General features: G+C 45.7%; 1 protein-coding gene across 1 annotated transcript; it reads left to right on the plus strand.

Moving 5' to 3' along the window:
* Nucleotides 1-2018: 2018 nt before the first annotated feature.
* Nucleotides 2019-8975, plus strand: LOC109734748 (auxin response factor 16). Its single transcript, XM_020293937.4, has 13 exons — nt 2019-2749; nt 3069-3181; nt 3290-3385; nt 3497-3553; nt 3636-3791; nt 3892-3976; nt 4368-4458; nt 4532-4696; nt 4780-4975; nt 5187-5325; nt 5803-7520; nt 8185-8375; nt 8477-8975. The coding sequence occupies exons 1-13, from the start codon at nt 2704-2706 to the stop codon at nt 8622-8624; spliced, it is 3201 nt and encodes a 1066-aa protein (XP_020149526.1). The 5' UTR covers nt 2019-2703; the 3' UTR covers nt 8625-8975.
* Nucleotides 8976-13681: the final 4706 nt, after the last annotated feature.

The following is a 13681-nucleotide window of genomic DNA, read 5'->3' on the forward strand; positions in this document are numbered from 1 at the left end:
TCGAACCTAGGGTCAAGCATTGTGTACTTCATGCCGATGTCGTTCGCAAGAGGTGGCCTCCTAAAAGAATTGCATAAGCATATCAAAAGATTTTTCAACATGAACTAGGGTTCAACATTAACTACGAAACATATCGATGCATAACAAAAATTAATCACATCCAACCGAACCTATGAGTTCAATCTTTGAATAATCATATATCAAGATTATCATGAACATGAACTAAATACAATACATATATCAAGAACCAAATAAAATACTTTTATGAAGATGCAATCACCATGGTTCAAATGCATCATAACACATATTTCTCCAACAACATCCAACATGCATCATCTCATTTTTTGTTAAAAACAAAAAAAATGAACTAGGGTTCATCTTGAGGATTCATACACTACATATAACAAATATATCAAATATTCATCTCCAATATTCATCATACACTACATCCAATACTTGCATCATAGCATAGGAACATGCATCATCTATCATAACAAATACCTCCAACATCCATCATATAAAAAAAACCATTCAAATCAAATATGAACTAGGGTTCATCTTAACACAACCATACCAACTATTCAATATAGTTCATATCTAACACAATATAACATCTAGAATCAACCTAAATCAATCATAGGGTTATTTTTTTTCAAATAGGAGTGATTTGAATCGAATAATGCGACGAATCGAAAGGTGTTTGATTAAAACTTATTGGAGGGATTGAAAGAGCTTACTTTTCTTTCTTCGGGGCCATCTCGATCCGCAAAATCCGTCAAGAAACGAAGAAGATCGGAGGGGGGACTGGAGGGGATGAGAGAGGGCGAGTTGGAGCAATTGCTCTGTTCTTCGTGATGGGGGGCGGCTAGGTGGGAGGGGAGAAGGGGGTGGGGGCGGCCGGCCCGCGGTTTATATATGTTCACACCCTACCGCCAGAGACTCTGGCGGTAGGTTCAGACATCCTACCGCCGGGAGGAGCGGCAGTAGGGTGTGACGGAGGGGGCACGGAGGCCGTTATCGTTGCTGACGTGGACAAGTTTGTTACTGCCGCAGGTCTCGGCGGTAGGCTATATGATCCTACCGCCGTGCCTCGTGGCGGTAGGGGAAATGGTCAAATCTCGAAAAACTTTCAAACTGGGGTTAGATCTCGATTTTGTTTAACAAAAAAGTCAAAACACGAAATTTTGCCATGGCAGGTGGGCCGGGGCCAGCTCGCGTGGGTGTGCGTGCGGCGCCGTTGACCCGGGCGAAGCAGCGGCACTGGCACGGCGGCTGCGCCTGCACGGGGGAGGCCGGGCTCGGGTTCCGAGACGAGACGCCCTGTCACGCCGTCCGTTCCCCGGGCCGGATCCCGCGGGCGGCACGTCCAGAAGCGAGGGATCCCTTCCGCTCCAAACGTTGCGCTGCCTCGGCCAGCTGAGCAGCTTGTTTGCCCGATTAACGCTACTCCTAGTAAACCTTATCCTTACGGTCAGAGCAGGGCCCCGAACGAACGAAGATTGACGGTCTGTCCCGCCCCCGCGCCCCCTCCACGTTGCATCCATCGCGCGCCACGCGGGCCTGTCCCCTCCGTTAACCTTCCCGATCAACGCCGCCGTGCCCGCGGCGCCGTGCCCGCGGCGTGTCACGGCGTTTTAACCGATGCCGTTATACCACCAACTGTTTGTTTAGCTCAGTGGACCGGCATACTTAGTAGTACCAAACAAACAAACGAACTCGTGACACCAGCACCTGCATCGCCGGCGCCCGTTCCGTGCACCGCCACGCCTCACGCGTCCGTCGTGCTCGCCCCGCAGAGTAGCTTGCCGCGCCCGCGCACCCGCCGTCCACCCACGTCACGCCACGCCCCGGCGGCGACGCCCCCGAAAACACACGGACCGCGTCGCGCTCGCGCCAGCCCCGGGACCGCGCGCGCTGCCCCCAACGGGCCAAGGCAAACCGACAAGCCGCCCGTCGCCGTCGCACGCCACCGGCACCGCGTCGCCGTCGTCTCCGCACCCCCGCCACGCGCCCCGCCCGTGCCTCCTCCCTCCCCCCGCAACTAGTCCAGGCGACCCGCGGGTGATTTTTCTTTCCCTCTCGCTCGGTCCGCCCCTGCCGCTGCCGCGGCGCCAGCGCCAGCCCCACCACGCCGCCCCGCGCGCCGCGCCCCCCATCCCCATTTTTTAAACCCCCCTTGTCTCCCTCCACTGGCCTCCCCCCTCCCCGCTCGCTTCCCATCTCGGCCTCTGCTCGTGGCCTGCCTCTTTGCCTCCCTCCTCCCACAGCCGTGTTCCCCTGGCCGTCCCGAAGCACCCGCGCCCCCACCTCCGCCGGAGCTCCCAAGCGCGCGCCGCCGGGCCGACAACGAGCACCTGGTGCTCGGGGGAGCCGGAAGCTGGCCAGCAGCGCTAGCCCGCGGCCGCGTGCTGCATGCGCGGAGGCGCCGCGCGCGAGCTGCACGGCGACGGCGCGGCGGGCAGCGACGCGGGCATCTCTCGCTTTACGCGGCGGGCGGGCGCACCGCGGCTCGCTCCTCGCCTGATCGCGGATTTTATACTCGCCGCCGCCGCCGCCTCGTGCGGCCTGCTGTAGCTGGAAAGGCGCGCGGGCGCCTTCCGAGCCAGTGGCAGCGCCTAGCTGATAGAAAGGTGGAGGAGGGACAGGAGGGGAGGTGGATATTCGCGTATCGGAAGGCCAGATTTGGATCGGGATCTCGCCGGGATGAAGGACCAGGGATCGGCCGGCGTCTCGCCCGGCCCACCGGAGGGTGCGAATCTCCTCTGCCCATGCTTACTCACTCTACTACTTCATTAATTAATACTCCAATTCCCCTCAAGGACCCATTAGTACAAGCTTAAGCATTTCTGCATTTGCTAAGTTCATTCATGGCCATTGCTATTGCTGTACCGTGCACCCAGAGTCAGTCAGCTGTAGCGGTTGGTTGCAACTGATTTCTGTTACATCCTGCACAAGATTTGTACTTTTCTGCATGAACTTCCTATGAATGTTTGCAAGATAAGCATGTACTACTGTAAAGTCTGATGGATGCACTGTAAGTAACCACTGGGCGCGCGTTTGCGAAGCAGGGGAGAAGAAGGCCATCAACTCGGAGCTGTGGCATGCCTGTTCCGGGCCTCTGGTGGCGATGCCGCCGGTGGGCAGCCTCGTCGTCTACTTTCCACAGGGCCACAGCGAGCAGGTGCGTCATTTATCACTCAATAACTGTAGGAAACATGCCAAAAATCATGACTAGTTTCTGAAAATTCCCCTTCTCGAACGCCACTGAAAGTTCCCCCTTCTTGGGCAGGTCGCCGCTTCGATGCACAAGGAGGTGGACATCATCCCCAATTACCCTTCCCTTCCTTCTAAGCTGATCTGCAAGCTTCTGAGCCTCACCCTACATGTATGTGTTTATTTTCCCCCCTTTTCTACCGTGGTTGCAATGTGACAGCTTGCCTTTTGTTTCTATTCTATTCCCGTTTTACTGATTGGGCACACATATTTGTTTGCACAGGCAGATTCTGAAACGGACGAAGTTTATGCTCAGATGACGCTTCAGCCTGTTAACAAAGTAAGTTAGCGGATTTCTCTTGATTCCCGTGCTATGTGTTCTCTTTGAAATTTCTCATAACATCTCTGCATATGCATGTCAGTATGACCGGGACGCAATGCTGGCATCTGAGCTGGGTCTGAAGCAAAACAAGCAGCCGGTGGAGTTCTTTTGCAAGACGCTGACGGCGAGCGACACAAGTACTCATGGTGGATTCTCGGTGCCACGTCGTGCGGCGGAAAAAATATTCCCACCACTAGTAAGAATAATTACTTCATAACCTTGAAATAACTTGGATCAGAGTATGAATTTATCAGATTTAGTAAATACCTGCCTTACCAGGGTAACATGTTCGATAGGACTTTACGATGCAACCACCCGCTCAAGAGCTGATGGCCAAGGATCTTCATGACATTCCATGGAAATTCCGACACATTTTTCGAGGTATGTATGCATTTAATGTCAAATATAAGTTGATAAGCAGTTCCCTGCCATATTTTTTGTTGTGGAGCAATTACTTATGTTTAGCCATATTTTTACAGTTAGTGGGTACAGTATCTCGTGCAAACGTGAATTTTGTGAAATTTCACATTTTAACCGAACTTACAAATTGTACCCTTCTAGTGCTACAGTTAGTGGGCACAATTTCATTTCGAAAACTTTGCTGTTAATTTTCATGGACTTAGTCACCAATTTGCATTTTTGCCAGATATGTCCTAGTATTAGCGTTCTTTTTCTTGGAACTTTAAGGCAGTCTTTGCACTGGGACATGTTGGCTGGTCAATCAACAACATCGTGTACTTATCCCTCTACTTTTGTGCACATGCACATGCAGGTCAACCGAAGAGACACCTTTTGACAACTGGTTGGAGTGTCTTTGTCAGTACAAAAAGGCTTTTAGCTGGTGATTCAGTTCTGTTTATAAGGTAGTGTCATCAAATTCCGAATTTAAATGGCAGAGTTCTTAAACTATTTACAAGGAATAAACTTCCTTTTCAGGGATGAGAAATCTCAGCTTCTCTTAGGCATACGGCGTGCTACAAGACCTCAGCCAGCTTTATCGTCATCAGTTTTATCGAGCGACAGCATGCACATTGGGATTCTAGCAGCAGCAGCCCATGCCGCCGCAAACAGTAGTCCTTTTACTATTTTCTACAATCCAAGGTAGTGTAGTTGTTACTTGATATTCCGCATGCACACTCTGTTGCTATTCAGCACAATAAACTCATAATGTTTGTTTTGGATAGGGCGAGCCCATCAGAATTTGTCATTCCTTTAGCAAAATATAACAAGGCTCTGTATACACAAGTTTCTCTCGGGATGCGATTCAGGATGCTGTTCGAGACTGAGGATTCAGGGGTCCGAAGGTACATGGGCACAATCACGGGTATTGGTGACTTGGATCCGGTGCGGTGGAAGAATTCTCATTGGCGAAACCTTCAGGTGTGCCACTGGTCTCATTTTCAATTCTGCAGTGCTGTCATATCCATATCACCCAGCTATGTTTAGTAAGAAAACATCTCCATCAAATAGTCAGCTTACATTTACACAAGTCAACCCTGACACTGAGCAAATATTATAGATACCAATAATCTGATACAAACGTAAATGATATTTGCATTTCTCCTGACTTGATCTCCTTTTTCCAAGATAGGTTGGCTGGGATGAATCAACTGCATCTGAGAGGCGCACTCGTGTTTCGATATGGGAGATTGAACCAGTTGCCACACCTTTTTATATTTGTCCACCACCATTTTTCAGGCCAAAACTTCCTAAGCAGCCAGGAATGCCAGGTGCATATACTTCTGCTTATTGAGTTCTTTCTATGGCAGTATGATTTAGGAACAGTACAGTATTTTTGTTGGTATTCTCAACCTTTGGGCGTTTCGGCCTTTTAATCCTGTTATCATTCTATTTTTGTTGCATTCATAAGCTGGTATATAGGACATTGCAAACTTAAGTTCTATATAAGTGTGGGAAGGTATTTTCCTAAATATGGTACTTCGTGCATGTGTATACTCATGAATTAACAGCAAGAAGTGTGGAGTATTTGTTGAATTATAAATATAAGTTGAATAAACATACAGACTTATATTTCAAGCATATGGTTGCTCTTGCTTGTATGGAAACATGTGATCAGTAAAAATTGTGAAGTTCTTGCTTTTAATACATATGCTGAAGTTAACTTCTTGATCAGTTTTAACTTTTAAGCACTTTTCTGAAGACTTGTTTGGTCATTATATAACTTGCAAACTTAATATATCTTGCAGATGATGAAAGCGAGGTTGATAGTGCTTTCAAAAGAGCCATGCCATGGCTTGGTGATGACTTTGCCCTAAAAGATGTCCAAAGTCAATTATTTCCAGGCCTGAGCTTAGTTCAATGGATGGCTATGCAGCAGAATCCTCAGATGCTACCAGCTGGTGCCCCAGCTGTGCAGGCGCCGTACTTGAACTCCAGTGCAATGGCTATGCAGGATGGGATGGGCACTGGCAATGACGACCTGATGAGAAGATTCAATATGCAAGGCCAAAATATTGGTTTACCTAACTCACAGCAGGTTGGCTCAAAAATGGATCACCCCGCAATGGCTCAACATCAACAGCAGTCCCACCAACTACAACAGCAGCAGCAGGTCCAGCAATCACAGCAAAGTTCTGTGGTTCAGCAACAGCAAGCCCAATTGCTGCAGCAGAATGTCATTCATCTCCAGCAGCAGCAAGAACATCTCCAACGTCAGCAGTCACTGCCACAGCAGCAGCAAGAGCATCTCCAGAGGCAGCAGTCACAGCCACAGCAGCAGTTAAAGACCGCTGCAAGTATGCCGTCAATGGAGCAGCATAAGCTGAGAGAACAACAGCCCCAAGGTGGACAGGCTGTTTCGCAAGCACAAATGTTGAGCCAGATTTTCCAGCCATCTTCCTCTCAGCTACAACAGTTGGGTTTACCAAAGTCGCCTACCCAGCGCCCAGGATTTCCAGGTTTACCAACTGCGTCTTCTTTGCAGCAGCCAGCTCTAGGCCAGGCACCACAGGTCCAGCAAGCAGCAGAATATCAGCAGGCCCTTTTACAGAGCCAGCAACAGCAGTTACAACAACTGTCACAACCAGAAATGCAGCTCCAGCTGCTTCAAAAGATCCAGCAGCAAAATATGTTATCTCAACTGAACCCGCAGCATCAGTCGCAATTGATGCAACAGTTATCTCAGAAAAATCAGGAATATCTCCAGCAACAGATTTTGCAACACCAGCTGAGCGGCTCTGATGCTATGGTCCAGTTCAAACAATCACATCAAACACCTTCAAACAACATCACAGGATCTCTGACGCCCCAGCAGCTTGTAAGGTCTCACTCAGCACTTGCCGAGAGCGAGGATCCATCAAGCTCAACTGCTCCATCTGCCAGTCGTCTTTCTCCAATGAATTCATTGAGCAGAACACACCAAGGGAGCAGAAACTTAACTGACATGACAACATCGCCACATATTGACAACTTGCTTCAGGAAATTCAAAGCAAGCCAGATAACCGAAACAAGAATGATATGCAGAGTAGCAAAGAAGCGATCCCTGTACCCAATCGATACCCAGTTTCAGATCAACTGGATGCGTCATCTGCCACGTCCTTTTGTTTAGATGAGAGCCCACGAGAAGGCTTTTCCTTTCCCCCAGTTTGTTTGGACAGCAATGCTCAAGTCGACCCAAGGGATAACTTTCTTATTGCGGAAAATGTGGATTCACTGATGCCGGATGCCCTGTTGTCAAGAGGGATGGGTTCCGGAAAGGATATTTGCAATCTTCCTTCTGGGCAAAGGGATCACAGGGAGGTTGATAATGAGCTATCCTCTGCTGCATTCAGTTCCCAGTCATTTGGTGTGCCTGACATATCCTTCAAGCCTGGATGTTCAGGTGATATTGCTGTTAATGATGGTGGAATGCCAAGCCAAGGATTGTGGAATAATCAAACACAGCGGATGAGAACTTTCACAAAGGTTGGTACTGTTTACTTTTAAGAGAGTGTTTATCACGGATACCTACACGTGCACTCTCAAAATTGTGAAGTACCCTGTGAAGTATATTTAGTACACACTGCACTAGCCACAACTGATCCTACATGCCTCTTAACTTGAATATGTGTACTTGGTTCTGGATTGGGGAATTATGCTTAGAAATACTTGAAGTTTTTCTTTAACTAATAGTTGGTTTGTATATAGCCCTGCAAATTCATAAAACATGTTGTTTTTCAACTCCTTTGCAAATCCTTTAACCCTGCAAATTAGTAGAACCATTTCTTTTAGCATTGGGTATTGAAATCTATTTAAATAGGGCCAGGGAGGCTGTTATGTAGCCTAAATACCCAATGGTCAATTGGTACAAACTAATAATCTGAATTTGAAGCATTCCATGGAGGTTGTGTTTGTAACATTTTCTCCATATCCATGTCTATTTTGATCATGAGTTATCCTGTTTTGCTAGGACTAAATATTATCCTTATGTCCTGGAGCATCACTAACTCCTGTTCCAAAGTCACATGTGTACAAGTCCTAACCTAACAATCGAAGCGTCCTTAGATCATTATTTACACCCAAGTTATTCTTAATTCCGTATTCGAGTAGCATTAATTTTTGTTATGTGCCAAACTTTCTTGATTTGAAGGTTCAAAAGCGTGGATCTGTGGGGAGATCAATCGACATCACACGGTATACAAATTATGATGAACTTCGGCATGATCTTGCATGCATGTTTGGTATTCAAGGCCAGCTTGAAGATCCGTACAGAATGGACTGGAAGCTAGTCTATGTTGATCATGAAAACGACATCCTCCTTGTTGGGGATGACCCATGGGAGTAAGTTCTTCCCTTCCACTATCATCTATCCAGTATTATCCGCAACGCTTTCTTAAACCGCCCACCTCAATCCCTCATGATTCGGAAAACTTTGTCAACAGGGAGTTTGTGAGCTGTGTGAAGAGCATCAAAATATTATCATCTGTTGAAGTGCAACAGATGAGTTTGGATGGCGACCTTGGCGGTATCCCTTCACAAACACAAGCCTGTAGTGCTTCCGATGATGCAAATGCATGGAGAGGATCCTGATGTACATACTAAATTGATGTGCTTCTTACCATTGTTTAAAGGATACCCAGAGGTTTAAGGACCCAACACACAGCTAGTATTATTCTGAGGTTAGACCTAGAGCCAACTCACTGACAAAATTGATCAAATGCTTCTGGTGAAAGGTGTTCAGCGAACCGCCTTATTGCGGAGCTGTTGCGTCTTGTTCCCACTAAAATACGGTGATCTATCTTCATGATCAGATTATTTTCGTTTTTGGCATACAGAACTGCTCCGAATTTCATAAGCTACATGTGTTTACCTGGGACTTGCAGCCATTGTAATGTTACAAGTTGATCAACTATCTGAATGTATATATGTGCGATTTATGTACCTTCCGATGTAGTAATAGTTCCACTACTTATACTGAAGTAAAAAGTTGTATTGGCCAGAGAAATCCTGCTCCAGTGTCTAAAGAATTACTACAACACTTGTGTTTTGTTCTCTCCATAGTGTAGATGAGCCAGCACCAACTCACAATTGTGAATGTTTGCCTTTCATGCCGTTCCTAGTTTTCACTTTGGGATACGTGTGGTGGTTGGACCCACCAGTGCTTTTGTTGTATCGAGGGAGAGAAAAACATTGGGAGTCTTCTGCGTTTTCTTGAAAAAAAAAAAAACATTGGGAGTCCCTAATGTCAGACTTGGGTAAATACCACCGGTGCTCTTATTTACTGCTTTTGTTGGAGTAGGGCGTTTTGGTGACGGGGCTCCATGAAGGCCCATTTTTTTGAAAAAATAATAATCAAAATCAAGACTTTTCGGTTTAATAAAAATCTGAAACAAATATGCATGTGTATAAGGATGAAATATATAAGATGTGTGTGTGTGTGTGTGTGTGTGTGTGTGTGTGTGTGTAAATATACAAGATGAAATGCCTTGAATTGCGATTTGTACAAAAATAAATAATTTCATGGACTTTGAGGATGAATAGTAATATAGTATCATGTGCTGAAAATAATAATACTCCTACTCAACCATTGGGCTTGCTGGTTAAATTCCGTTTAGTGACACTGCAACAAAATTGCAGTGTTACTACCGTACCCATTCTTTTGGTGACAAGTCATTTAACTTACATTGTTCCCGGCTTGCATGTTATTATATCGAGTGGCTCACCATCTGGCCAAGCACTCTTATGATACTCAATCTAATTTTTGTGTGTGGATATACTCAATCTAATTTTGATTGGAATGAAGATCCTTCCAATTTCATTATGCTTTTTTGTAATAAATGATGTAACTGTGTTGGCTGAGAAACAAAATACCCAGAGGCTTTCCCTTCAAAAAAAAAAATGTTGATCCCGGCTTGCCGGTTAAACTATGCATTAAAGTTACGCTCCATATCACGGTTGGCCACTCTTTTCCTTTTGTGCAGTCCCTTTTTTTCTTCTTCTAATTTGGTGTTTATTGTGGTTTGATGGCTTTGATGCCGTTCACCGTTGTGATCGTCTCGTCGCAAATGCCCAACAACTGCCATAGTTGTGCGGGTCACCGCACCCGATCCTACCGAAGTGGTTGAGGGCGAGCTTGTAGGGTGCCCCGTTTTAGTCGAACTCCGGATGAGACAGGCATTCTCCCTGAACGCGGTTTCTATTAACAATGAAACTAGGTTTTAGAGCTACCAGATGAGGAACCCCAAAAATATTTGAAACTGCAAATATTATTACAAACTAGAGTAAGAATGCAATATGGTAACTCTGTGTTTGCGCATAAGCATAACCACCATGGCTTTCATCCATATGGAGCGCGCTCCACTCAGCTATAGTTGCAGTAACTGGACTTTTGTGAGACTGGTTTTTCTCCTATGCATGGGAGATATCGTGCATGGCATCACCATTAACTCCATTATAAGCACATGGGCTCCACCCTATCCCCTAACCAAGATTCTTTCTCTCCCTTCAATCCATCCATGCATTTTAAGCTCAGTCTCTAATTGGAAAGTATCCTAGTTTTTAAACATAAAATTTGATTCATGATCATCTTACATGTTTGTGTTCCTGGCAACGAGATCTTTTCAACAAGACTAACCTTGAATATTATTTGATCATTTTTGAAACATGAATTTTAAAACTTCATGAAACTACAAAAACTATGATTGTTAGACTTTTTTTTTTGTCAATTTGCACAAGTTATTTTCCGTTGTTATTAATAAACTTACTAATGTGTGCAAGAACACAACGTGGGTATATATCCACGCGAAAACCATCATGTATTATTCCATACATGCATGTTTCATTATGTTTCGTAAACTCAAAATTTAAAATTTCAAACATATTAAATGTTGAACTTGTTTCAAAGATATCATCGAAAGAAAGACACACGTTCATACAAATTATTTACCCTGTATTTATTTTAAGGAGAAAAGTGTATTTTTCGTCCCTCAACTCTTAACGAAGTCTAGATTTCATCCCTCAACTATGAAACCGGACAACTTGCACCTCCAACTCTTGAAACCGGGCAAACTAAGTCCCTCTCCCGATTGCAAGCGGTTTCTAAATGACATGGCGTGGTTTTGACCGGGTCTGCGTCCACGTGGCAATTCCCGATGGGTCTTCTTCTTATTCCTTCTCGTCCTAACTCAGCTCGGCATTTTGTCGAGCAGTTCCAGTGCGTCGAGCAATATGAGGAGAATGTGGGCGCGGAAGCCTCCGGCGAAGTGGCATTGGTCCCTGACGACCTCCGCAAGGCAGCTCTGGTGCGGTGTCCCCCAGCGTGCCGCTCGCGCCGTCGAAAACGAGCTCGGCTGCTTGAGCAGGACGACGGCAGCAACGCGTGTCGCTGGAGCGGGAGCTCATGGCCACGCGTGCACCACCACACACCGGCTTGCCGGTCACCGTCCGTTGGCTGCATGCACCGCTGCGAGCCACCGCTCGAGCTGCCGCACAGTTGTTGTCCGCCCCGCGTTGCTCGTCAACACCCCATCCGCGCCTTGAGTCCTTGACCAAGCTCGCCGTGCCGAGACATTGTTGGCCCTGCTGGCCCTCGCCACCGGATCCGTCCCTTGTCCAAGCTCGCTGTGCCGAACCGTCCTCGTCCTTACTGGCCACGCCGATGTGTGCAGGGGAAGCCGGAGGTGTCGGAGCCTCGGAGGAGATCCATCGTTTATGGTCAGGAGAGCAGCATGGCCATGCGAGCGCACGCACACCACCTGTTCGATGTTTTGCCTCAATGGAGTTCACATGAGCGCTACGTGTGTTTTCGTTTTCTTTTCTTCTTTGTACCTAAAAGCTTGGTCACGTGTCACTTTGGACTGGTAAAAACCACGTTGAGTCAGCATGATACTGCTCGAGGGATAAAACTTGTCCGGTTTCAAGAGTTGGGGTGCAAATTATCCGATTTCGTAGTTGAGGGATGAAATTTAGACTTTGTCAAAAGTTGAGGGATAAAAAATATACTTTTCTCTATTTTAAAATATATGGTTGTTTGAAGTTTAAGATTCAATATAAAATCCACGTCCACATATACTAGTGCGTAGGAGAGAGAACTAGTAGATGCAGCCTTGCTCCATAAAGGTGTCAAATGGATTTAGATAGAGTCAATTACACCATAGGTGTCTACACTTGGCAAGAAAATTCAATTTGATGCCGAAACTTGCGGCATACGGATATGTGGTGACAAAACTTGGTTTCGTCGTGCAAATACGGTCAAAATCACGTTTGGATACGAACTGGGTGCTGACGAGGCCCGCCAACGTGGTGCGGGACTCACTGTCAGTGGCTGGACCGTGCGGGCGCGCGCGTGTGGCCCTGGTTTTCGCAAAAAGCCCTTGGAATTTATTTACTTCTCACAAAAAAGCCTCCTAAAAAACACACATTCAGAAGCTAAGAACACACATGCAAACTGTCAGAAACAGTTGTCAGAAACACGCATGCAAAACTTGACTTTGTCAAATGGTTGTTTGAAGTTTAAGATTTAATATAAAATCGACGTCCACATATACTAGTGTGTAGGAGAGAGAACTAGTAGGTGCAGCCTTGCTCCATAAAGTTGCCAGCTGGATTTAGATATGAGTGCATGCATCTCTAACAAGACGGACGGTTTAGCCATGCACCGGATATCATATGCATGGTAGAATCACTTTTCTCCGTCTTTTGCCCACTGTTTGTTTTTCACATGTGCGAACGTCATGTCACTGATAATTACTCCCTCCGTTTCATATTACTTGTCCTTTATTTAGTACAACTTGCATATATATCATGCAAAATATTTTTTCCCTTTTCCTTTCTTCAGTTGTGGGTAGATCTTCTTTGTTGTATTATGGGACACTGCACTTAACCTAATTAAACCCGCAGGCTCTGGTGTACTTCTCAATATGTTTCCAAGTAATATATGTAACCTTACATATATATACCTACCATAATGCATAGGGTCTGGCTAGGAATCAGTCGACTGGGACTTCGCGAAGTCTCAATCGGCTGACGTCAGCGTACATTTTTTATGGCGCAGCACTTGTTTTCAGCTTACTTTTCCTAGAGGAACTAAGCCAGATTTTGCTCTACGCATCGCTGCTTGTTTCTCCACTCGCGATCGTTGCATGGGCCTGCAGATCGGCCCATTTTTCTTCTTTCGCATTGCACGTCACGTGCTCGTGCTATGTTCCTTCTCTTCTTTTTTTTAGATCAGTGTTGCTTCTCTTCTTTTTTTTAAGATCTATGTTCCCTCTCTTCTCTGTGTACTTCTCGCATATTTTTTCTCATCATTTTTTAAAATGGGTTTGAGTTGTATAAAAATATATTTTATGACAAAGAAGTAAAATATCAAAAATGGAAAAAAGAACACAAAATATAATTCCTACTCTCCATATCATCTTGCTCGCTCTTTGTTTTTCCTATCATTCTTCAAAAAACAATTTGTATTGTAAAAAAGATCTTTCATGTTAAAAAAATTAAAAACAAAATTAAAAATCTTAGTTGCATGTAGGGTCTGTCTAGGTCTCCATTGACTGAGACTTCGTGAAGACTCAGTCGACTGATGACATCAGCATACGTATATGACATCAGCACATGTACAAACCAGACCTGCTTCGTTTATGTGACTGTTT

This window comes from Aegilops tauschii, chromosome 7 (assembly GCF_002575655.3).
Source record: "Aegilops tauschii subsp. strangulata cultivar AL8/78 chromosome 7, Aet v6.0, whole genome shotgun sequence".
Lineage (NCBI taxonomy): Eukaryota > Viridiplantae > Streptophyta > Magnoliopsida > Poales > Poaceae > Aegilops > Aegilops tauschii.